The sequence below is a fragment of the Cornus florida genome, unplaced genomic scaffold, assembly GCF_030987335.1.
Source record: "Cornus florida cultivar Cherokee Brave unplaced genomic scaffold, ASM3098733v1 CherokeeBrave_3.0.0_Hap2_Chr08, whole genome shotgun sequence".
Lineage (NCBI taxonomy): Eukaryota > Viridiplantae > Streptophyta > Magnoliopsida > Cornales > Cornaceae > Cornus > Cornus florida.
Genome location: NW_026775578.1, coordinates 33,676,997 through 33,703,915, shown reverse-complemented (window position 1 = coordinate 33,703,915; position 26,919 = coordinate 33,676,997). Strand labels below are relative to the sequence as shown.

At 32.3% G+C, this 26,919-nt stretch overlaps 2 protein-coding genes across 3 annotated transcripts; one reads left to right on the top strand and one right to left on the bottom strand.

The window, feature by feature from the left end:
* Positions 1-604: 604 nt before the first annotated feature.
* LOC132271226 (vacuolar protein sorting-associated protein 60.2-like) lies at positions 605-7,902 on the top strand. The gene is made up of 7 exons (XM_059772546.1): positions 605-758; positions 4,292-4,443; positions 5,289-5,382; positions 6,364-6,435; positions 6,523-6,634; positions 7,026-7,186; positions 7,487-7,902. Exons 1-7 carry the CDS (start codon positions 690-692, stop codon positions 7,538-7,540), a joined length of 714 nt encoding a protein of 237 aa, XP_059628529.1. The 5' UTR covers positions 605-689; the 3' UTR covers positions 7,541-7,902.
* A 1,044-nt stretch (positions 7,903-8,946) lies between these two features.
* Positions 8,947-16,192, bottom strand: LOC132271225 (basic leucine zipper 6). 2 transcript variants are annotated; one of them, XM_059772545.1, is made up of 5 exons: positions 16,082-16,192; positions 14,319-15,030; positions 11,998-12,073; positions 11,340-11,466; positions 8,947-9,348 (listed from the first exon to the last, which is right to left on the bottom strand). In XM_059772545.1, the coding sequence occupies exons 2-5, from the start codon at positions 14,864-14,866 to the stop codon at positions 9,182-9,184; spliced, it is 918 nt and encodes a 305-aa protein (XP_059628528.1). In that variant the 5' UTR covers positions 14,867-15,030; positions 16,082-16,192; the 3' UTR covers positions 8,947-9,181. The 2 variants fall into 2 exon arrangements, with proteins under 2 accessions (XP_059628528.1, XP_059628527.1); XM_059772544.1 differs by having other exon boundaries at positions 14,319-16,192.
* Positions 16,193-26,919: the final 10,727 nt, after the last annotated feature.

Here is a 26,919-nt window from a genome sequence, read left to right as displayed (position 1 = left end):
TATTTTCGCCACACAATTATACATATATAAATAAATTACAACCATTACAATTCATTATATATATTGATTTTGAAATATTTATGATAAATTATGACATTAATATTCATTGTTAAATTGATATATTTTTTTGGTGAAATTCATTATTTTATATATATGTTTATGTTTTAATATAGTATAATAATATTATATGTGGAAAGATATTGTGCATTCTAATCTCCTTCTAATAAATATTTTATTTTCATAAGTTATTCATTTTATATGTTGATTTTGAAATTTTTATAATACGTTTTGACATAAATATTCATTATTAAATTGATATATTTTTTTTAGTGAAATTCATTATTTTATATAAGTATATGTTTATATTTTAATATAATATCTTTTACAATAAATTTATGTCTACAAAATATTTAAGGCAAAAATATAATATACACAATTAAAATATAGAAATAGGTATTAGAGTGGAGAAATTAAAATCAAATTTATTACCCAAAAATTAGTGAGTTGCCATTTAATTTAAATGGCTCGTGTCGCGTTCGTAACACGCGTATCACAGCACGTATGGTTTTAATGTCGATGGACTCGATATATACATTCACGCCTGTAAAAATCTGGTAATTACTTCGAAACTTCTTTTTCTACTGAAACCCTAATCTAAACAAGGAGGAGGAGGAAGAAGAAGAAGAACAATGAAGAGAGTGTTCGGCGTTAAGAAAGAAAAGCAACCCCCTCCTTCCGTTCAAGACACCTCTGATCGGGTTCTCCCTCTCTCTATATTTACACGCATTAAATCTTTTGAATTTTGCTTTATATGATTTGATTATATTTGCTTGTTTATGATGATAATTTACTAATGTTTCAATTGCACTTCTTGTTTTTAATGTTGTTACAACATGAATTGTGTGTCTTTTTCCTGGGAATGTCTTTGATTCTGTGTGATCTACAGTGATTAATGTGTACTCGCAATTTGTGTGTACATGGCATGTATAGTTATTATTGTTTGAGACCAAAATGGAGACTTCCAATCATGCTCATGTTTTTTTATAAGTTAAATGTCTGGAATATCAGAGTGTTATGTCTTTTGTTAAGTTACATATTGGTATCAACATATTTGTGAAGGATCCCCATACCTAAAAATTGAAGTAGAGTACTACAAGATCTAGTGTGTTGGAATCCGTGGTTATGGACCCAAATTCGTTTGTATGAAACATTTTCTTTTCCAAGTGGAATCCCCTACTATATGAAAGAGTGAAAAAGTGCTTTTGTTGTTGTGGAATAAGAAGCCTTTGTATCTTAATGCACGTTTTTTAATTAAACAAGGTCTTTAATAACAGTCCTAATAGTAGCTACTAGCTAGTAGTGCTACCCCAGTAGTTAGTGGGCAGCTATCTCCTGGCTATGCCATGAGAATCCTTAAGACCAAAGAAAGTAATGACTTCGACTGCCTCTCCTTTACCTTTTCAATATAAGTCAAGGCCCACCAGAGAGAGGCAGGTGCTTTCATGAATGAATGCGGTAAACCAATCAATCTTTTCGTTACATGTCGGGGACAGGGAACCAGCCCAGCTAACTCGATTTCCCAAGTTGACTACAGTACCACCTGTGAATACTCCGCCAGTATGAGAAGTTCTTCATGTTAATTGAATGTCTGGTTCTCCAATATATTGACCTGCAATAATACCTACAGCCTCCTCCAATTCGACCAGGTATCTGTGAGTAGTACTCTGGACATAACATAATCGACAGATCCAAGATGTACTTCTACAAGTGAAGGGAGTTCAAATAGATATTGGTTGTGTGCGAAAGGTTATGAATCGATTGATAAGTCCAATTCCAATGTATTGATTTCTAGTGGCAATGCATATTGTTAGTGTTTGGCGTATGTTAATATTGACAAATTGTTGTTAGGGTTGGTTACCTGGTGCTAAATGTTTGAAAGATCAAAATGGCTGACTAATCCTGAATGTATAGAGCTAACCATTTTGATTAATGGGAGAGAATTTGGCCAGCCAATAAGTAAAGATAAAAAAACTATGTTGATTTTGCCCAACTTCAATCAAATCAACTCAATAAAAGGGTCTTGGTACTATCCGGGTGCGAAGAACCCCGTAGGTGACCTTTTCCTCAACTATTTGGGGTCAGCATATGTTACATTGACCAACTCTTCAAAGTAGTTGAAGTACCCAAGTCGTACACACAACACTCGGGCGTGGATACAGTATACGTGTCCGACACTCTTGGTTGGACAGGCACTTTAAAAACATATCCAATAATTCAATTTTATTATATTATAGCTTCAAAACGGATGAAATGTCTATACTTATCCAAAAAAAAAGGGGATGAAATGTCTATGTTGAACACTATGATTACATAAAGACATTATTTTACTCCAAAAAATAAAATATAAATATATTTGGAATTTTTGACACATTTGATACGTGGATATATACCCGTACCCAATACATGTACCCTAAGTCCATATCACATAGGGTTCAGCAATATAAATCCTGTTCAGTGTTAATTCTATGTAAGGCTATCCTATCTTTTCTAACTATCTCAACCCACATTAGTTATCTTCTTCCCCTTCCCCTCGCAATAAGGGCCACAACACCACTTTGACTAAAGATAGAACAATCAAATAATGGTAAATGGATTAAGGTGTGTCAGTCGTGAGCTGTGGCAACATGACACTCTTTCTGTGTATCTAAACTTCCATTGTAACACTTAGTTAAGCGCATTTACCTGAAAAGATATGTGGAAATGCAACACTTTGTCATGCCTTCTTATTAAAGAACTTACTTTTTTAGTTTTTTTTTTTTTTTTTTTGTCCCTTTCTTCTATAATTCATCTTAATGCATACACACTTGTGCTATATGAAAACATATTTTCAGAATAGTAAATGCATTCACACTTATGTGAAGTGCTGGTGTCTTCATGTCTTCGTTTTAGCGAGCTGGCGTGTTTTGAACTTAATATGTGCACCAAAATGTGGTATAATTTATAGTAAGTTGATTCTTGAATTGAAATAAGTCTTTGAAAGGATTTCCATGCTAGGCATGATCCTGGAAATTCATGTGGTTTGATCTATCACTAAATAATGTGATGACAAGACCAAAAAAAAATTATCAAATTGCACCGAGAATTTGCTAAAAAGTGCAACAGGACTTATATTTTTATTCTTTAAAACGAAATGGAAGTATTAAACCTGTCAAAGTCTCTAACAGATAAGAGACTTATGGAAGCAAGAGAAAGACCAACTGGCAAGCACCGCAGGCAACATGAAAATAAGGTCTGGAGTTCCCAAGGCTCTCTCTTGGCTAAAAAGAAATCAGCAGTGAGATGAAAGGTCCGCCACCGCTCTTAATAAATTATGAAAGCACAATGGGCAAGAAATTTTATATGCTTCCAATTCGATAGTGTTGCTATAGTCACTTTTTTTTTTTTGATAAGTTAGTATTGCTATAGTCACTTTGCTTCAATAATTTCATTCAATTCTCCTTGCCTGCTTCCGGTGAAGCTTAATGCACTATAAATTAGAGCCCCTTATTTAGAGCTGTGATTCGGTTAGTATATGAGCGGAAAGGATAGCCGGCCATTGGTTACAACTTACACGCTTTCGGGAAAGCACCTTTTTAAAATAGTTTGTTTGTTGATTACTTCAATTTAATTTTCCCTGCTTAAAATATTCTTGAACCTCTGATTTTGCTATTATCTTCGTCACTCTTGACCCCACTTGATCGTTCTGGACAGGGCGAAAATGAAGCTGCCCTAATTTTTTCTGAATATACTCAGAATAATTTTCTACCTTGTGTTTCCTATGTATTATGGGCCAATGTTCTCTATTGATATTCCTTATTGACAACAACTGAAGGTTGACAACTGTACTAAATAATTGGTCTCTGATTGGAATCTGTAGTTTTGCGTATTGAAAGGGATTTTTTTTTTTTTTTTTTTTGGAAACAAGTTGAAAAGCCTTTTTTTTTTTTTTTCTTTTTTTCTTTTTTTTTTTTTACTCTTCTGTAGAGAAATGAGTTCAGTAATACTATTATACTTGCTTTTAGTGTTGTTTTACTGTTTGCAACTTCATTTATGGTGTTGGTGTTATCATCATAAACTGCATATCTTTGAGCTTCTCCGTAATGATGTTTATGGTTGCATAAGATATCATGGACGACATTCAACTGTGATTCCTGTGCACCTTTTGAGATTTCATCATTTCACTGTCTCTTTAATCCTAGATGTTATTTCTCTTAAGAGATGCTTAAATTATGTTTCTATAAATTTGTTCCAGATCAATAAAAGAGGTGAAACAGTAGATGAGAAGATAAAAAAGCTTGATGCTGAACTTGCTAGATTTAGAGAACAGATCAAGAAAACCCGACCTGGTCCTGCTCAAGAAGCTGTCAAAGCTAGAGCCATGAGGGTCCTCAAGCAAAAGAGAATGTAGGTTTTTTCTATGTTGTTTCTTCTTTATGCGGCTCTTCTAACAGATTCATGTAGCGTGAAGAAGATCTTACAAAAGCTCTTATACTAATAGTAGAAACATTAGTGCAAACGAGAATGTAGATTGTTTCTTTTCTTCAAATATGCTCTTTGAGGCTTTTATAGACTGCATTAGGCGCGTAATAATAGGCAATGGATATTATAGGGGAGAGAAATTTTTTTTGTTGAGTGTATAAATAAAAGTGAAAGTATCTTTAAATTTATCAGATATTTTTATATTTTGATTGGAATATGATTTTAAATCAGAAGTAATCTTCAAAATTTAGAAGATGTTGAAGATTACTTACCTTATGTGCCTAAGTTTACCTCATGTGCCTATTGTATCATACAGAGTTTTGTATTGTATTTGCCATAAGCAATGACTGTAATGTAAACATCTGAAGTGCTTAGGATAAAAAAAAATGTAAACATCTGAAGTATATTTCATTAGACTTAAACTTGGGAAGTATTTTAGTCAATCTATCGATTGCATTTCTTTACAATAATGATCTAAACCTTAGTTACCTTAGTGATCTTTATCTTTAGTACTTCTATCTTCATGTTTTATGAACTTGTAGAATATGACTATGCGAAACCAATTTTAATTAGCTCTCAGACCAAGTGTATATGGGTGGCATGTTAATCATTGACCTGTATGCTTATTATATGGTTGATGCTATGCTGTGCAGCTGTTGGGCTGAAATGATTTTTTGCATTTCTTCAATTTTACACTTACCATTCTGCTTGATTTGTGTTGTGTGTGTTTATTGCCGTGATACATATCCAACCATTAAGTTTCTGAACAGATATGAAGGACAACGTGACATGCTCTACACTCAAACATTCAACTTAGACCAAGTTTCATTTGCTGCCGAGGGAATTAAGGATGCTCAACAAACAGTATGTTCGAGGGAGCTTATAACTGTTTTTTCCTGTTAAATTTTTACTTTTTTAATATTTTGGAGCTTATAACTGTTTTTTCCTGTTAAATTTTTACTTTTTTAATATTTTAAGTGTCTTGGTTGGTTCATCCATGTTTTGAGCTGCTTCAACACAATTTTAGATTGTGAAGAGGACAAAGTAATTAATTGGAAAATTCTGCAGTACGGTTGCCTTATTAGTTTTGAGCTCACAATGTAATTAATTGGAACTTGGGGTGTCCCACTAGCAGGCTTGGGCTTTAGACATGCTAAAGTATGTTTATATGTAGCTTGATTTAATACAACTGAAACTCAGGCCTGCAGGTGGGAAATTTGTGGGCCCTGTTGATAATCAGCAAAGCCACAAATGATAGTTTGATTAATACAATTGAAACTCAGGCCTGCTGGTGGAACATTTGTGGGCCCTGTTGATAATCAGCGAAGCCACAGATAATATTTGATTAAATGATCTCAATCAGCTATTATCATTATTATCATTTTCTGGAGTGGTCACAATCAAGACTTTCCAGCCATAAATTCTTACTGGGTCTTTCTGCAAGCTCTACTTATAAATTATAATCAGCACCATTTATGTTAGATTTACATTACTCTAGATTGAATATGGTTTATTGGGGCTACGCTATATTTACCTTGAACTATGTGTTTTTATTGGTAGCGCCCCACGGGTCACCGTTCGAGGCATGTCAGACGGAGCATATTCTGTACCCTGGTTCAAACCTGCTGCCTACCTCATGAGAGGTAGGGAACAACCCATTTGTCACTAGGGAGGGATTTCTTTCAAAAATATGTGGTTGATCCACATTTTAGATACTCTCATATTCTGTATCAGTACTCATTTTGGTTTATGAAGTGATGGGTGTCCTGGAGGCACTTTTAGGCTATTATAATAATTATTTATGGAGTGACTTTGCACGAACTAATTTTGTTGCATTCTTTCCAGATGTCAGCACTGAAATCAGCAAACAAAGAGTTGAAAGGAATGATGAAGACTGTGAAGATTCAAGATATAGATGTTTGTATAGTTTTTCTATTTTCTTTGTCTTCCATTGTGGTTGTCATTGGGAATTTCTAATCCTGGATTGTTGATTTTAATCTGTAGAACTTGCAAGATGAAATGATTGACCTGATGGATGTGAGTAATGAAATTCAAGAGTCTCTTGGTAGAAGCTACAGTGTACCTGATGACATTGATGAGGAAGATCTCATGGGTGGTAAGCTCAATCTCATATATAAACTTATTAGATGTTAAAGGGGAAATGTGCCATGGGGATTGTTACCAAAAGTGAAAGTAATAGTTCTAGCAAAAGGTTTCCTTGGAAATTTATATATATATATTTTCTTTTCTTTTTCTTAGTTAATTTATATGTACTTTTCTTTGGACCAAAATTTGAAAACAGAAATAATTGGGTGAGTAACTTCTGAAATCCCATTATAAACGAGTAATATTCTTAAGAAGAGGTATATTGTCATGCGAGTTCTCCTCAATATCACAGCTGGCTGATTTTGCAAAAAGATATCCAACAAAATTGGATCCATGGCAAAACTTGGTATCCAGATTGTTTATTTTGTTTCCTTTATACTTTTTGTGATTCTGTGATGCAGAGCTTGATGCTTTGGAAGCAGACATGGGGATGGAGACTGAAGGTGAAGGGGTGCCTGCATATCTTCAACCTGATAAGGAACCTGATCTGGATTCAGAACTCAACTTGCCTTCAGCACCATCTGGGCATGCAGCAGTTCCAGCAGGCAGATCCAATGCTCAGGTACTTTTTCGACAAATTTGTTGTTACACGAGTTAACCTGGTTTGCCTGAAAGAAACGCTTCTTCTTGGTACACTCCCTTTTATTTGTGTTCCATGTTTCTTTTTTGGGGGTTAAGAGGTTGTTTCATAATATACTTACAAAAAGAAAAAAGAAAAAGAAAAAAAAGAGGTGGTTTCATAATATAATCTTATGAAAAATGGGACAGATTGACAGACATGTATTTTTACATATGTATTGTGCAGTCAGGCATTTGTTGTGTCCTTACCCATTTTACATCTGCCAATTCTGATGTTTGACAGGCTGAGGATGAACTGGGTTTACCTGCTGTCCCTCGTTCATCAATTCGTGGTTAGAGAGGGAGTTGGCTAGGTTGAAGGGTTCGTTTGCCATCTCTTGGGGATCTATTCATTCTCTCAGAGGGATTATGCCGGAGCTAGCTATTGTAAACATATGTGCATCATATAACTTTGCTTTCTATAGCGATCGCTAATACTTCAAATAATTTGGAGATATTTCATGATAGGCAACACTTGAAACTTTGATATGGACCTACGAAAATGGGAGTAAAAACATCAGGGAAAAAAAAATAGTCGTTACTATACGAAGATACGAAATGAAAACGGCAAAAATTTCATTTGGATTATGGGGTTTTACTCTTATTTATTTTGGTGATTAGAGTTTATGAAGTTGTGTTTCTTCTGCTGTTAACTGTACAGAGCTGGTGTGAATTTTTGCATAAGTTGCGCAGTATCAGGTCAGAAAATTTTGTAACTCAATTGCATAAATTTTGAATGAGTTAAATGATTATCTAATTGAGTAATCAAATATGAATAAATTAAATGACAAATTGATTAAGTAAATTTGATAATACTAGTAAAATTTTGAAATTGAGGATTTCTGAAAATTTTAAATTTTAAGACTCTTCGTTAACAGGTCATGCGACATATGTGAGTTGTAACGGTTGCTATTATTTATTTTATTATTATTATTATTATTATTATTTTGCAATTGCTTTTGATACTGCTTGAATAAAGAGATAATATGAGCTTCATTGAAAATTTCGTCTCTTAATAAAGAATCTTTCTGGTACAGATATCCAATAGCCTGCATATTATTCTTGATCATGTTTTTGCATCTCAATAACTTTTTTTTGTAACAAAACAACGGATCAAAAATCCTCTCATGCAAAACAGTGATGTATGTTACAAAAATGTTGTGATATGAGATTTAACATCACAATATTTTTGTAAGGTACATTAATAACCGGTCGAGACACGACACTTTTTTTTAGGAGAGGATCTTAGTCCCAAAACAAGTTATGCCACCATATTGTAAAATTGTAGTCTAAAGTGTGACCATTTCACGATAATCCTCGAGTGTGTTATACAACTCCCACTTCCATGTTGAGAACATTCCATTATTGTTCATCAACTGAACGAGAATGCCAAGTTATTATTGTTCTAGTGCTAATTGCTTGTTTGCTGATACCTTTTCCATCCATGCTTTAACGACTCAACTAGAATCTGTCATTGTCAAAGCTTGATGTGGATGCACAATAGTAAATGCCACTTTCACTCGTTAGGAGTTATTCCATAACTATTTTCTACAATGCACACTAGAACACGAGTTTCATCCCCACAGGCCTAGCAGCTGCAGCTAAGAGCTGCATTAATTCTATCACTTCGAAAATCTCTTTTCAAAGCAGAACTGCAAGTTTTGAGAGTTGCCGAGTGAAAATTTGTAGTTTGCAAGACTTCAATTGGATGCTCAAAATCATCCCATGTTATGTTTATGGGTACAAAGATTGATGCACTTTATAGTCAAAACATATGGCAATTCGTAGAAGAACATAAACATACGAGACGTTTACAGGTACAACAGCTGAGTGAAGCAATGATGACTGACCTTGAAGCAACTTCATCTTGATTTTCCTGTATACATGGCAATTACAATACGGAGAAAAAACTCTCATCTTTCATGCCGAATCAAAGTCTTCAGTTAAGATCAAGTTTTCCAAACTCTAGCATCTGCCATGTAGCCACTGAACTAACTGCTTCGGCAGCATGGCTTGACCTGAAATTCGTGCTGACCTTGCTACTTGGGGCATAGGCTAAACAAATCTTCAACCTATCCATTTCTTTTCTCAGAGACTTGTACCGACCTGTACCAAAATTTATGGACAACATTACAAGAAAAGAAAATCAGAGTAACTTATTTTCTGGAGTATGTCACAATAAAGATTAGAGGAAGTGCTCACAAAATTGTTGATTTAAGAATAATAGTAGCAGGAATCACAATCACGATCAAAACTATCTTCACCATCACCACTTCATTATCTTCCTTACTTTTCAAATAATTATAGATAAGCAAGCATTTGAAATACTCGTAAGCACTGAATGACCATAAGTTGATACAATTCATAGTTTCTCACTGCCATAATTTTGAAAAGCCACTTTGCAGTTTGCTCCAAGGTTCTCCGGGAGAGGCAGCCCTAAAACGCCTTTGAGGATACGCAAAGTTTTTAATTCTTTCAAAACTCAAAACAAATATATACACGTGGTTGATTGAGACTTGATATGACTCCAATCCTAATATAATTAGATTTATATTTTAAAAGTTCTTTTGTATGGAAAGCTCTTATGCCAAAAGGCATAAGATCTAGATATATACATAGACAATTGGTTGAGATTTCTCATAATGGTAAGTAGAGATTGTAGACTCGTGAGAGAGAGGTTGGTGAGGGTATTGTGCCTTTACCTTGTAGGGCCTGTAGAAAAAGTTTGGTACAGTCACAAGAAAGCTGGAGGTGAGAATTAAACAATCATATTGCTCCATGGATTTAGACGATGAAGGCGAGCAGGAAGTAAAGTGGAGTGCTTCAAGGCTCAATTATATTGAGCATTGCTCCATGTGAGTGATACACGAAGCAGGAAATTCGGGGAACCAGTGTTGGTTCACTTGTGTTTTGTATTATCTACCCTTTGCAATTCATCTAATGTATAGAGGATTGTCTCTTTTCATAGGTCAACATTGAATTTAGTGAGCAGGAAGTAAAGTGGAATACTCAGCATCGCTTGGTTGTTGGTGAACAGTACAACCGAGCAGGAAACTGGGGCAACAGTGTTGGTTCAGTGCATCTTATATTATCTACCCTTCATAATTCCTCTAGAGTATGTAGTGCATTTTCTCTTCTCATATTTCTCTGTAGAATTTAGCTGAATAACATTAATTATTGTATTCTTATGTGTTTGCTGTTTATTTTTTATTGGATCTTGATGTGTATGCTTTCGCACTGGCCAACAAGTGGTATCCAAACCCAAAGGTTTGTACTGGAAGTTTGGCTTTAAGAACACTGTAAAGAGGTCTTTCCTCATAAGGTAGAAGGATTTGTCTCACCATTTAGATCAGCTGGACCAAAACAGGCAAGGAGTGGACTGGTCACTCCAGTATGCTTAAGAACAAATGAGGTCAAGTTTGATGGAGGAGATTTGGAACACGTAAGAGGAGTCTCAAGAGAGCTTGCATACGATCACGAGTCATAAAACCGATATGATCTACATAATAGAAAGCTTGACCAATTGAGGTCACAGTGAGTTGAGGCCTGAGCCGGTTGAGCATTGACTAGCAAGCACTCGATTGATCAAGTCAATATATACCTGATCAACAAGCCTCCAGTGCAATGGTCAGAGTAGTGCAGCACAATCATGACATTCTTTAAATGCATTCAATTCGAAGAACATGTTGGAGCTGTCTATCTGGACCCCTAAGAGAGTCCCTAAAGAAGTAAGAGAAGTGAAATCCTCAGGTAAGAGGCCCTAAAAAGAAATTTGAAGGAGGAGCGGCACCCTAAATAGCAAGCTGGGATCATGTTTGGTCCTTAAATGAAAGTCCTTGAAAGGTTTTGCTTGTCATATGACTCATATGTGTAAAAGATGGGAGCTATGATGAATCATACAATCAAGGCCAAGCAACCAGTCAAGTGAGACAGGGGTTTCCATTTGTCTCTCAATTTTATTTGTAAGCTCAAATTCTTTATTATATGGAAAAAGAAAATTGAACCAAAAATAAATGGCAGCAAATTTGGATTTTCGTATGCATTCCCGATTAATTTCAAATGAACCCCTGAAAACAAACAAAAGACAAATAACTCACCATCAACTATCAATTTTTCCCGCTGCAATCTGGCTACTTGCTGCTTTAGTTTGCTGTTCTCCACTGATAAAGCAGTGCGCTGCTGAAGCAGAGAGTCAACCCTAACAGCCAACTCAGACTCCAAAGTCTGCACCGTGAGACATTCATGTTTGTTTTGTCAGAAAATGATTGACCAAAACTAGTAGCTGCGGAAGCAATAAGATCCGTAAACGAACCAATAACATCGTGGAATTAGATAAATCCCATTTATCAATTGGTTCACATTATATTGCCACAACATTCAAAGCATTCTCAAACTGGGTATTGGAAGCTAGCGGTCAGGCCCAAGCATTATGTTTTGATCAAAGCTAAAGTCTTATATATTAGTGAAAAACTATTGGTTTATGGTAGATATTGTATGTAATCAATGTTAACTTTATTTTACATCTTAATGGTTTTAATAAACTATTTCTTTTCCAAGAAAGTATTAGAAGGCATAAATTCTCCATCTACATTTTCTTCTGTGAATTGTTATATGGAAATCTTGAGACCCCATCCAGGTAATATATATCATCACCACAAAGATGACAAAGAACCCTTTGCATGCCACCTAGATTATGACGAAGATTATTACATTAATACAGCATACTAGCATCAGACACCATTCTCAGACAATTACCTGAAAAACATCAACAGTTCTTTCTAGTTCAGCAATATATTGGAGTTTACGAACCCTTGAGCGCTGACCGGAGTGCCTGTCAAGAAATTATCAGCACCATTTTAGTTTAAGATATGATTCTTGTATCGAAGATTATACATAGGTGTCAAAAAAATCTGCCTTAGTTATCAAATAATATAGAGTAGAGGCATAAATAAACACAAAAGGGCATATACAGAAATTTAATGTCTTTAAAGGCCATAAAATCCAATTATAATAAATAAATAAATAAAATTAATATACGGCAAAATGGAAAACATAAAACAAAATATAACTGAGAATGGAAAACAACATATAGTAATGAAATTACATGGGCTTCATACATGAACTCAAACATTTGCCTTCAATATTTGAGGCAATAGAACATGTCTCAAACACTGGCAGTAATCAAAAAAAAAAAAATAATTGAGGTTCAATTAGAATCTTATTGTTCTCGAACAAACATTAGAAACATCTATTTTTAGTGAGGTATTTCTTAGGTTCCCACCTGAGTCACTAATATATCTGCTGATGACTCGGGTAAAGAAAAAGACAAATATAACCTTCTTTCCAGGGTATTTGGCTAAAATTTAGCTCAAAGAAAAATAAATCAAATCAGCGCAAAAGTTCTGTCAGTAACACAAGACCATTAAACTGCCTGAAACAATGAAAACCCTTTAAGGCATCGTCTTCATAAATCCAATTGATGAAAACGTGGACGCAATATATGAAACAGACTGCTAGTGACAACAAAGTGAAAGACTGAAAGCCAAAGATGTTACAAAGAAGGCATTAGTTTTAGGTACATCGAGTTGTTAACCAACCTACCGTCTGTCATAGGTACCAAGCTCTTGTTTATGATCAACAGCCACAAATAATAGATGCTCACCTGAGCTACATAGAGAGAGTAAATGACAAAAAGTGGAGAATGCTAGGGAAGGAACCTTGGGTAAAGCTATCAACTGCTAAGTCTCAGTTTCCTGAGGAGCAAGATACTTTCGAGAATAGACAGGGAGAAGGTACAAGCCCAAAATATTGATAAGTGGGGAAATGTAACACTAAATGATATGAATCACAAAGTTATAATTTATATTTTGAGGTTTGTCGCTATATGGTTCACGATATGAATGTTGTTCTTTCTACACTGTATCACTAGTGATTAAACAAGCAATTTGGTTTAGTGTTCTAATCTTCTTGCCGATGATCACTCTCTGCTTGCGTATGCCTGTTCTTTCTCTCCTTTTTGAAATTCCTTAGCAACCATTGGGATTTCTTTATGATGTAACACCAGGCAGTTCAACTGAAAATTTGACCCGATGCAAGGAGTAAGAAGCACAGACGGATACAATGATTCAACAGATAATATTCTCTTGACTGTGAAGTCTAAGCTTAAGATAAAGCATAAACTTAGCACTGAACCAGGACGGGTTGGCTCTAAAAGTGTGCATTTCAAAATGGAGAGTTGTTTGTGCTTTCTCCTCTCTGAGTAATTAGAAGAACATAGTGTAGACTCATAACACAGTTCCTATCATTCAACCTCACATGACTGAATCAAGAAACAAGATCTCATTGGTAGTTATGAAGGCTTATAGGGGGATAAGTCATCATATATGTTGGTTATGGTTCAATTTTCCTTTTATAGATGCATTGCAAATTGCTTATCCTATGACTTGAGCATCCCACACACCCCACACGAAGACTTTGCTTCCCAAATAACTCCAGCATCCCACATCCCACATGCAAAGGCTTTCAGCCTGTAATTCTTATGATAATCCCATCCTTTATGTGTGATGAATTTCACAAAACCAATGCAAAAAGTTGTGAAAGTCAAATGAACTGTTATCCTATGGACATAATTGAAATTAAGGATGATGTAGAGCTCAAGAGTAGGAAAAAAAAAAAAAAAAAACCAACCATCAACAACAATCCTGTAATTTGTCATCAACTTAAATGACTAAGAGGATATATGAGTATCAGAGCAATTACATGAGAATCAAAGACTCCACTAAAATAGCAATTAAAAATTTTACTTAATTGAAAACACCATATTTTAATATACTAATGCTACTGCAGGCAACTAATTCACATCAGAAAACTTCAGACATAAAAGGTCATGTTGAAGAACCATGCCTATGAATAAAAGCTTTCTTAGAACCACATAATTATCACTTTATCAGATCCCTTCAATATCTATATATATATATATATAGCATGTTATACCAAGCAGCTACCCTAAAGTTAGATGACTGGATAAAAATATATTGGTCCAACTTGGAAAATAAGCATGTGGTACAGAAGCTAACCGTTTCACTGCCTTTGTATCTGCATTGATCTCACCAGTTGAACCACGAGCATCTTGTGCTGAATCAAGTTGTGGGGTCCTAGAAACACAAATATCCCCATCTAAATACTGCATAGGGTTTTCAGAAACATATTCTGATAGTGCTGAAATTATGCCATTCTCTGGAAAGTTTAATTTGCCTCTAGGGGAATTAGGACCATACACACAAGCTGACTCCAAACCACTACCAGCTTCATTAGAACATGATTTGTTATCGTCATTAAGTGTAGTTAGACTTGGTAGTGGAACAAGACCATCCAAAAGAGTCACGGAGTCACTAGCAGATCGCCTATGGAATATCCCTTTGGAGTTTGAGTCCGAATCACTCAACAAGTCATCAAGCCATGCCGGTTGCTCCTCTAAGATGTAGCTCTGCGATATAGATTTATGGTGCCGGGGATACGACTCAATATTTCTGAACAGGGTTGGAGGGTCGTGGTCATGAATTGGATTATTTATAGCCTTCTTTTGAAATGGGCATCGAGGAGGAAGGTGAGCTTGCCTTGACATGGTCAACTAAACTACAGAATGAGAATCACAGCTTCTCATGGTTATCCATAGTTTTAACTTCTCGTGTGCCTCCTCTGTGATAGAGTAGTAAATGACATGGTCCTCTTTCAATAGCTTAATTCCATGTTTCTGTCACCATCCTAACCTACCTTATTGGTACAAAACTTTATAACAAGAAATTAACATTATAAACTTGTAAAAACAATGAAACAAGCATAAAAAATTTAACTACGGACCTGTGAAGAACATAAATGTTGAGTACATATACTAAATAATTCATTTTCTATTTATACTTATAGTAGAAATCTGAAACTTTTTTACAAAATTATTTGTTTTGTTTTAAAATGAACAACAATATTTAGGATAATGTGTTGAAAATAGATGCAGGAAAATAATAGTAATCTTAGTTAATATGGGATTGCAGAAAAACATAACAGAACAAAACAAAAATAAAAATTATATATATATATATATATATATATATATATACACACGCATATATATATCTATATAAATATATATAGTGGCTGCCTAAAGAAGGAAGGTTTTGCATTGTTTTGGTTAAAGTTCTGCCATAAAAAACAAAAGCAAAAGGGTTGTTTTTTAAGCTTATACTGCCACTGAAAACCCTATAATAAAATTGTTTGAATTTGTTGAGAAAGTTCACAACTTTACTACTATTATTCTTCATCTCATTTTCCAAAAAAAAAAACAACACTATCCAGAAAATGATTAAGCAAGCAGAGTTACATTTTTCAACTAATGCAACAGTACTAAGTATTAGAGTCATCAGGCGTAAAAAGGAAAGAGAAACAAAAATATCAAAAGAAACAAAAAAAATTAAGGGAAATAATCAATAAATAAATAGAATAACCGTTAGGTTGCTGAGAAGTTTCAAAACCTAAAATACTTAGACTAGTTAATTTACACCACATTTTCACCCTCAGAAAGCAGGGAACAAGAAATGCGGTCCCTCAGACTAATTTTCCGTTACTTTTCTTCTGTTTTCTAGGCAAACAAACATGGTATTAATTAAAATAAAATAAAATCTTTGAGTAATGAATGTCCAATAAATCAAATAAATAAGCCTGTACTAAAAAATAAAATCACCACAAAAATTGGAAAAGAAGGAGGAAAAAAATGTGTATATAATTTTTCAATTCACAAAGTTATCACGAGTTATGTTCTGAAAATAACCGAGAAATTTGGCATTACCTTTCGGTTTTTCTTCAGGGCAGATAGAGAGAGAAGAGATGAGGAGAGACGAGAGAGAGAGAGGGTTATGGAGAGAGAGAGAGAAATGAAGTGACGAGTGGTTCGTGAAAACGTGCGTAGCTCAATATTAATGCTTCCTCAAATCAAATCATCTTTTTCTGAATCTCCGTACACTGTCACTCTCCATTGGCCAAGTGACCACAGTTAAAGTTGAGTTGCACACAGCTCAGCTTCACTTTTTTATCCTTGTTTATTACGGAGTACTCATATTAATCTATATATATATATATATATATATATATATATATATATATCTGTTAAAATCAGTAAAGTTGACCAAGTCATAGGTAAATAGGGAGTAGTAAATTTTAATTTCCGAATTAAAAAAGTGAACAGAAAATTTTAATTTCCGGAGAAAAAACTGAATAGTAAAATATGTTTGGCTCGAAAATATACATATATTTATATATATATATAAACTTTTAAATTTACTTATATTTGAAGTTTCCGGTGGAGATGCACATTATGCCAAATTTAAATAGTTTGTGGAATTCATAAATTAAAATAATAATAAAAAAAATAAGCATACTATTTTTTAAAATGCAAAATTTGACATATTTGATGGTATACCAAATGTCAAGTATGTATTTGATGCAACGATTAAAAGAATTATTGATATCAAAAATAGCTGTTGCAAATGACGCTTGGGATATGACAATTGGAGATGCTCTTATTAGTTTGGGCAATGTTGGTTTAGGAAACTTTTAAATGGGGAGAAAAGTAATTTAGAAATTTTTGTGGTTTTGTTAAATTAGGAAAGGAGAAGGTTAAATTCATTAAATATTTTAATATATATATATATATATGTTTTATACTAAAGCTGTAGGTATAAATTGAAAATTTGCAAGTCAGAGTAACTGGATATAATTTTTTTTCCGATTATAGAATCATATTTTAAGCATATAAATTTTAACATTGATTAAGATAGAATAAAAAAAGAAATAAAATTTATTTATTTATTTTTTTTTTCGGAAGGTAATAAAATTTTAATATTGAAAACTAGAGATTGCACCGGCAGCATGACATTCCAATATTATTTTAAACATAAAAGCTAAGTCATTAGTCATGTTATCAACACATTAAAAAATTATTATCTTCACAAGACAACTTATTTTAGAGATGGCAAATATATATAAAGTAATAAATAAATAATCTAACAACTCGTGCTAAAAAGAATTCAACTGAATTTAACAAGTTGTATGAGGAGAGACTTTACAATAACATGACAAACTCTTTGTTGCCCTAACTAAAAACAAGACACAACTAGCATGAGCATCATATTTATTTGCAAATAGCATCATAGCAAATGGTTTAACAAATATATTAAATAACAAATACGATTTTTTTTTTTTTTTTTTTTTTTTTGGGAATGTAGAAGAAAACACGCACACTTAATAGGCTCGACTCAACTTTACTTATGAAATTGAGAAGCCATAATCTAATCAGAAGAATACTTTTGGGATGACGTTGTAATTTTAACATTATTTTTTTATTGTGTATATATATTGGCAATTTAAGAGGAGGGAGAACTCGAATATGAACATATTTGTATAAAAAGTTGTGTAATTTATCAATTAAGTCACTGAATAATGCCTATAAATTTTTAATATTTACCAATTAAATTTTTCGAATCAATTCTCCATTAAGCTATCTTGATAGACTCAACTCACTTTAATTGTCTAATGGATGAGCAACAAACCATGTCCTTGTATTGTATTATCAAATGTGCAATGTGCAATAGCAGCAATATGCAATTAATTTTGGAAAAATATATGTATAATAATAATACAAATTCTAAAAAATATCTAAATCAAATAAAAATAATGTGACAGTATATCATAATAACCATGTGACCTTATTTGGGCATATCATCATCATAAAAGCACTTTAATTGACCACATAATTTAGCACTTCTAGCCATGTCCACGTCAATTTTGTCCGAATCTTGTCAAGTCGTCTCACAAAGTCATTTTCGATCCCTGCTTAGTTGTCTTGCACATTTGGACCATATATATATATATATATATATATATATATATATATATGTATGCACATTTATTATTTTACTTTTCATTGTAGTGTCTTCATCTATCTATCGATAGAATCAGAATCTTCTTCGGCTATGTTTGGTCTTACCCTCGAGGCCCGAATGCATTTAAATTCATAATGTAATAGCGGTACAATAATTAAATTGAGAATTAACAATGTTGTAAATGTTTTTCATTTTCGACTTACTGTTATATGAAACATGCATCGGCATTTGTATAGATATTTTATAAAGAATAATGTTTAACTATTTATTGCCGAGTAGCTTTCTCCTACTCACTTCTTTTGTATTTCAATAATAATTTACCATATTAATTTTAATAAATAAAAAATCCACGACTTAAGTTTTCTTTTTTCCTTTTTAATTTTATGTATCTTTAGTATTTAAGTAATTTTGCAATGTAAATTAGGCAAAGATATATAATAATTAATTATATTCTAATCGATTTCTCAAATTGTATTGTGTAGTGAAATACATAGGCCTAAATACTATTTACCCCGAGGGGATGGTTATATCCGGTGAGAGTACAGATGGCAATTTAACCTTGAGGGGTGGTTACTCGCCCACCCGTTTAGATTTAATTTTACTAAATTACACTCCTGTAGCGTAGGTATAAAACAGTAGAAATCATTATGAAATATTTATAATTTGAATTTTATATTAACTACTTTTGAGTATTGATCAATAATGCTTTTTGGGTGGGTTGTATATTTGTATAATTGTGTTTGGGGCAAAAATTAATAAAGATAAATAAAATAGAAAAATTATTTGGAAGTAAACAAGCGTAGCAAGTGCCCGCAGGGTGCAAAAACATAAATGGGAGTGGAAATGGGTGGCAAGGCACCCGTTTAGACGGTTTTGGACTGAACAGATGGGGTAATTTAAACGGGGTGAGGGATGATACACCCATTCAGAACCACACCCATTGCCATCATTCCTAAGTGGGAGCAATTTCCCCCACTGTAATATATATAATTTTAGTGAGGATAATTTTAAAATTTTATAAATATTTAATAATAATAATAAATAGAAAAACAATAGGTATAAAATGCAAAATATATATATTACTAATTGGAGCCACAAAAAAATAAAAAATAAAATCTAAAACATTTATATGCTCAACTAACTTGTTATCGACCAGTCCTGTTAGTCATTAATTCCATGCATTGTATTATTGTTCCACAATGGTAGGACATATATGTATTCGAGTATCATAGTACCATTTTGTATAATAGTGTCAAGACTTAGAGTACAAGGAAAAAGTGAAAAGAGCTAGCAAAGCTCGATGCACACAAAAAGTTTCATGGGTAATTAATTTTTGACATAGGAGTTTTTACTCCTTGTAGGTTAAAAAAGATGTAACAAACTAAGATGCTAAGGAAAAAAAAATAATAAATACACGCACAAACACACAAATCAAATATAAAAGATATCATTGCCCTAGTTATTTTCAATATGAGAAAGCGTTGTATGATAAAGTATATAATATTCGAGGGTATTTATTATGTGTTACCTCCAATCATTGAACACCAGTTGTGATTGAGGAAGTTTTACGTGATCTAATTCACCTTAATTACTTTACGCTTAAGTCGATAAAAATTTGAAAACAAACTCACTAGCCAGCACATCTCATCTAGAGCTGGATCCTCTGATGTTATTGTGTCGTAACACGGACGGTGGGATCATTCAAACGTGAGACAGCCACAGTTGTGAATGATCTAACCGTCATTGTACTGCTTTGGATCTGAATTCATCTAATGTGACCGAACAAAGCAATCTAAAGCCCAAGAGAACCTAAATCATATTTTCAAGTTCCACAGACTCGATCCGCTCAAAAATGGTCATTCACCAGACCTGTTTGGTTAATTGTTCCGTCTAGGCTTGGTTGGGCTTTGCCTGGTTTGGGTTAGTTGTCTGATCCATGTAATGGCCCTCGCTGCCCTCCTTTTGTACAGTTCTCAGTCTCTCACACGCATAAATATTGCTGAATCTTTCCTGGGAAAAAAAATGACTAAACAAATATAATAAAATATATATAATTTTTTGGTGAATCGCATTAAACCACCATTTTCTATATGCATTTTGCACTAATTCCCTTTTATATTTTTTTACCAAAAAACTCCCCTCAACTATTCAAGGGGGTGATTTAATTAATGAAAATTAATTGAAAGCACTGACAAGCCCACCCCCCCAAAATATTTTTTTTTTTTTTTTTTTTTTTTCCTATACCTAACTCCGGCCTAGCCCAAAAAATATATATATTATTACTACTAGTAGCCCACCCCATGGACAATTTTTGGATTCGCCCTCCTTTAAAGGAAGTTGGTTGGACATTGAGTTTTCTCATATATTTTGGAGACAAAAATGCTCATATAACTATTTTAATATACCTCACAAATACATCTACTCCATTATCATTATTCACCGCATATCCTTCACCACTGGAACAACACGTACTCTTTTTCTTGCTCAACTTCTTTTACCAATCATATATATATTTATTTATATACACCATTATAATATTATATATAATATGTATCATAATATAATGGTATATATAATATGCACCATTAGACCTATAATATTATATTTGCATTTTCATCCAGCCTTTAGACGTATATAAATTTGAGTTTTTTTTTAAAATTTATCTGTTTTATGTGTGTATATATATATATATATATATATACTTAAAATTTATACTGGGCATTCATTTATTTAGCTTTTATTTATTTTCATTTTATACAGATTTGTTAAAGGGACACTAGTCACACTACGACAAATAATGCCTAATTTTTTTTTTCTTTTTATATATTATTTATGCCTACATGTTTTTCTTCTTATTCTTCTTCTTTTATTTATTTTATATATTTTTCAAAATAATTTTTTTCAATAAAAAATATATTCCTTCATCTAACTAATGTGAACTTGACAGTCTAGTAACACGCACTCTTCTTCTTTCTCAACTTCTTTTATTTACCAATCATATATATATATATATATATATATATATATATATATATATATATATATCTGAATATATATAGTATTAAATTTTATTTATACTATATTTGCATTTCCATCCGGCCTTTAGACCTATATAAATCTAAGTTGTTCCTTAAAATTTATCTGCTATATCTATATATGTATGTCTGAAAATTATATTGTGCATTCATTTTTTGGTTTTTATTGATTTTCATTTTATATAGATTTGTTAAAAAGACACTACGACAAATAATGCCTAAATTTTTTCTTTTTTATATTATTTTTGCCTACATATTTTTCTTCTTTTTTTTTATATTTCAAAATAAATTTTTTCTATAAAAAAATCTATTCATTCCATGTAACTAATGTGAACTTGACAGTCTAGTAAAATGTTAACATATTAAAAATAAAAAAAACAATAGAAGTGTTAATTTCTGAAATAATGATATGGAGACTGATGAATTAACTCCGAATAAGTATCGAATCAGACATGTTTTTATTCACTTCATCTACTTAAATAGTTTCCAAAAATAATTATTTAACACGTGATAAGAATGACCAACCACGTTAAATTTGATACTAATTCGGTGATTCCTTTTCGGTTTCTCTATCATTACTTTAATTTCTATGAATGATGTCCTTTAGGCTATTTAATAATAATAAAAATTAAGATGCACCCACAAAGTTGATTTTTAAATAGGCCTAATGGATATTTAAATCAATTTATATTTTAGTTCCCTTACTGCTAACAATAGTCTGCTAAGTCACCCCCCTCGGATAGATGCAGGGTTTTTTTTGACAAAACAATTGAAAAAGGGATTTAATGCAAAATGCAAATAGAAAAAGGAGTTTAATGTAGTTCACCTTTTTTTATATATAAATAATTATATAGCCTTTTCATTTTATGATTGTTTGATCAAATTGGTTTAATTTTCCTCTTTTCAACTTTGTTGGAAAAAAAAAAAACTTTGAAACATGAATCAAATACTTTATCCCATAATAAATTAATAAAAATAGGAAAAATTATAATTTGATGACCAAACTTAAAAATGCTAGTCACTTTTATTAGTTTACACCGACCATTTCTAATATCTGTAATTTGGATTACTATATTATATTTTTTTTCAAAATACTATAAAAAATTGTAAAAGAAAGGTGTAAGGATTAGGATTTAATAAATTTCCTTTACTAATGTAGGTGTCAAATAATGGCGTTGTCACATCATCAACAATGACAAATAAAGCCTGGTCAAAGAGTCACTGAACTATACCACATCATCAACGATGGCCCACAAGTTAAATGATCAAACAGTCAACGGTTAAAATTACGTGGCACTTACCACGTCGTCATTATACCTCGAACAGAAGATCAAAGACTTGAAGACTTGAGTTGGAAGCGGGACTTAGGAATACCTAAAATCCAAGGAGATACTTGGTTTGGGGATGAAGTTCAGGGCTCGTTGAGTCAACCCTTGATCTGACTTGTAGAGAGCGAAATGTCATTTTAACTCACATCCAAATTAGACCCATCTTAATTAACATTGCTTGATGATAATTTGAGAATATTATCTCTTTTAAATATTTTATTAATGAGCCAACAAGAGTTGGACTCCCGCGGAACCACCTTCAAACTGGCTTTTTTTTTTTTTTTTTTTTTTTACTTTATTTAATAATTCATCTTCTCTATATTTGAGGTCTTATTATTATTATTTTATTATTTTCAACTCTTGTTGTTTGATAACTATATAAAATTTTAAGAGTTGAATTTAAGTGACAGAAGTTTTTAGATGATAATTAAAAAAAATAAATAATTTTTAATACTTTTTGAATTTTCAACATTCAACGTTACTCCATTTAAGTGACGTTTACTATTTTCAATAGTATTCAAACGTCCATTTTTGATAATATTCAAAGGCAATTAATTAGATTACTGAATCCGTTTAAAATTGAGTTGGTGTTTGATAAAATTAAAAATTAAGTATTGAAAATTTTAAGTACTAAAATTTTTAAGTATTTATTTAAAAGTAAGTATTTTTTTGAATTTTCAGCATTAAACATTAAGTAAAAAGTGATGTCTTTGTCATTTAAAATTTTACCTCATGTTAAGTGACGCTTACCATTTTGAGCAATATTCAAAATGTGTTATTAAACACACTTAATTGGATAAATGCTTAATACATTCACAATTAAGTGTTGATTCAAATAATCAAACAACACTTAATTAGTGTTGAATTAAGTTATCAAAAACTCCAACTCCTATACAAGTTGTGTGTTATAGGGCAAATGACCCAACTCCTAAACCTTTTTATTACACGGTGTTATGTGTTACAAGGGGAAACTTATCCCACATCGGATTAGGATGAGAAAATGAATGAATATAAATGGGTGGATATACAGTACAAATTACAAGCACCTACCCGTCACACACGGCCAATTTGATAAAAGGACCCAAATTTTAAACAGAAAGCAAGTTGATACACCACTTATTCAGCATGTTGCTCCTAGTTTACAGGATATTGTGAAAAAAAAATATAAAAAAAAAACTATCTTTTTATTATTCTATCTTGGAGAGGATGGATATTATGTTAAAGGTGTTGTGACGGTATTGGACATGTCTAGAATAGGGAAAATTTTCTCTTTTTTAATTGATTGAATAGAAAAAAAAAATGAAAAAAAGGTTATTGTAGGATTTGGCCACTAAACATACGCTAAAAAATAACATGTATACACTTATAATTATAAATTTTATTTATTTTAATATTTTTATTCAATTAGAAGTATGGCGGTGCATATAATAAAAATATATATGTTCAATATTATTATTCAAGAAATTAAAAAAAAAAAAAATCTTTTAACTAAATTCACACAAATAGAAAAATTGTTTAAAACCTCTTACTTAGTTGGTGGGGGTATTTTTGGCAAAAAATTAACCCCCTCAATTGATGGGTTTTTATGAAGAAAAAAAGAAAAAGAAAAAAAGAAGAGGGAGTTTACTGCAAAACGCAATAAGTCAAGAGGGTTAAATGCAAATTACCCTATATATATATATTTGATAGTTAGAATACAATTCTCAAATAATTAATGAAGATGAGTTATTGTATATAATATAGCTGGTGTTCATTATAATTATCAAAAGCTTACAATCATTTTGAAGTTTTTTATTTTTTATTTTTTATTTTTAAACAGGAATCATTTTGAAGTTAAATTGGCAACTATTACATGATTTTTCTTAGTATCTCATAACTAGCTACTCTACTATACCCTGCTTTCCCAAAAAGCTTCTAACAATAGATGTATCAGTTTTCTGAAATTGCCTCCAATAGAGAAGAGACGAACTTGATTGTCTCACACTATCTACATGGGGAAGAAGAGAAGCATGCTCTCAATTTATCATGTCCGGAGTGCTTTTTGATAGGGTTTTTTTTTTTTGTTAGGTGAGTCATGGAGATGATTTCTTTCTTTTGGTGAATCATGATGGAAGTGTTGACAAGTTATGATTCTCATGGACTTTAAAACCCCCTTAGTATCATCTCAAGCTACTCTAAATCTTTCCTGTCATTCAAATATATATATATATACACAAGATGGCGCTACTGTCTCAAATTGTTTTGATTTTAGAGTGGCCCAATCCAACCAACAAATATATATATATATATATATCATCTCAAGCTACTCTAAATCTTTCCTGTCATTCAAATATATATATATATATATATATATATAAGATGGCGCCTCTGTCTCAAATCGTTTTGATTTTAGAGTGGCCCAATCCAACCAACAACATGTGCGCAAAACCAGTAAAACAAAATTTTAATGTTCATGGTTTCTCGCCATCAGTTACAATCGACTTTCAGTACCCTGTAGGAACTAGCTGTGGAGAGGATTCAGGTCCAACGGAAGAGGCCTTTTTTCTCCATTTACTGCTTGAGCATTAGAGAGCCGAGTCGGGGCAGACAGAACAAGCACATTGACTGCATCATTATGGCGCCGACTGGGGCCAGAGGTCTTCACAAGGCTCTGCTGTGGGCGACGGTGTATTTCGCTTTTGAAAGCACTCTTAATCTGGTCAACCGGGGAGGAAGACAAGCCTAGTCTCCATCCTCGTATATCGGTTAAAGAAAGAATGGCTCACAGAAGATCAAATGCTATTTATTTATTTATTTTTGTTCTCCTTTGTTTTCAAGGCCAACAACATGCTTTGACAGTGTTAGTACATATATAATAATAATAATAAACCAGAGTCATTATATATATATGCACACTAAATAACAACTTTACATAGTCTGTGAATGGCAAATTGTTATTTGTGAAGATGTATGATTCACATGATACGGGATAATTTTGACATACACTGCATATAACATTAACATTCTATTTTGCAACATCTAGGTTCCTTAAGAATGAAATAACCATCATTGGACCATTTATTACACAATTTGAAGGAAAGGGACAATATATATGAGTTAAAAAACAAACAAAATAAGTTAACAGAATTTGATGACAGTTGTTTGTAATTTTTAAAATTATATCTAATTAGTTCATACCATTTGGTATCATTGTTTCACTTTTAAAAACCAACAATCTTAGAGTCACTTGTATATTTAGCACTTCTAAGAGCAGCTTCAACGCAGGCCGGCCCTAACGATTTGGGCTCATTTTGGCTATCCAACTACTCCATTGTGGGTCGCTAAAATTGGGCCAATCAGGTTTGTCGACTGTTAGCGAGCGCAGCCCGCATGCCTATATTTTCTTTTCTTTTTATAATTATGCCCAAGTTACTGTTTAGCCCAGATTTTGAATTTTAAGGGCATGTTTGGCTGAAATAATACCCAAAAATCAGGTTTTTGGGTTATTTTGGTCTCTCTCGCTTTTATTTTTTTATTTTTTCTCAAAATAATTGAACCAAAGAGCCGTTAAGGCACTGTTTGGCCAACACAAATAGTGCCTTGCAGGCTTTTTGGGCCAAAAAAGTTAAATTTTTTTTTGAGAAAAGTGCATTTTTTTTAAAAAAAACCTTACTTTTTAAAATATTCCTACCGGCATCATATCGTATTGTATTGTTTTGATTTTTATAATTCATAATAAATATTGTATTGTTTAAATTTTTTTGTATGCTATAGCCATTAAAAATATAGCCGTGGAAAAAGTTAAAAAATAAAATTTATTAAAAATATTAAAATATAAATATTTTTGGAGAGCGAAAATGCATCATTGCAGTACATGCAATAGTTAAAATTTGGAAACTCTAAAACGTTGACGTGGTTATTGAAAAATGCTGATGTGACAAATTCGGAGAGCCAAATTCTCGAGAGCCCATTGGAGATGCTCTAAAGCTATCTGCACCAGTCTCTCTGGATTTTGGCTCTCTGAAAATAGAAGAAGACATAACTTGAATGATAAATAATAGAGAAGGGTTAGATGTGATGAATGATGGTAGGAGTTGGGGTATTTATAGAAGATAAGTGATTTTCAAATTTTTAATTATATATATATTTTAATAAAGTTAAAAAAATTTGAATTTTTAAACTTTTTTTTTTTATTTTTAAATTAGCCGTTAAGGCACTGTTTGTGTCAGCCAAATAATGTCTTAACGGCCAAATACACTATTGGTGGTACACATTTAAAATTTAAAGCAATTTTTTTTTTTTAAAAAAAAAAAACAAATTTAAGGAGAAAAAACAAAAAAAAAAAAAGTTTTTAAATTTATTTTTGGCCCAAATAAAGTTTTTTTTGGACAAACAGTGCCTAAA

Excerpts from the sequence above, each read along its gene's own strand:
- LOC132271226 (XM_059772546.1), top strand. The coding sequence starts at position 690 with ATGAAGAGAGTGTTCGGCGTTAAGAAAGAAAAGCAACCCCCTCCTTCC. Across the intron at positions 759-4,291 it reads TTCAAGACACCTCTGATCGG|ATCAATAAAAGAGGTGAAAC; the intron begins GTTCTCCCTCTC and ends AATTTGTTCCAG. Across the intron at positions 7,187-7,486 it reads CAGGCAGATCCAATGCTCAG|GCTGAGGATGAACTGGGTTT; the intron begins GTACTTTTTCGA and ends GATGTTTGACAG.
- LOC132271225 (XM_059772544.1), bottom strand. The coding sequence starts at position 14,866 with ATGTCAAGGCAAGCTCACCTTCCTCCTCGATGCCCATTTCAAAAGAAG. Across the intron at positions 12,074-14,318 it reads GATACAAAGGCAGTGAAACG|GCACTCCGGTCAGCGCTCAA; the intron begins GTTAGCTTCTGT and ends ATTTCTTGACAG. Across the intron at positions 11,467-11,997 it reads GAACTGTTGATGTTTTTCAG|ACTTTGGAGTCTGAGTTGGC; the intron begins GTAATTGTCTGA and ends CTCACGGTGCAG.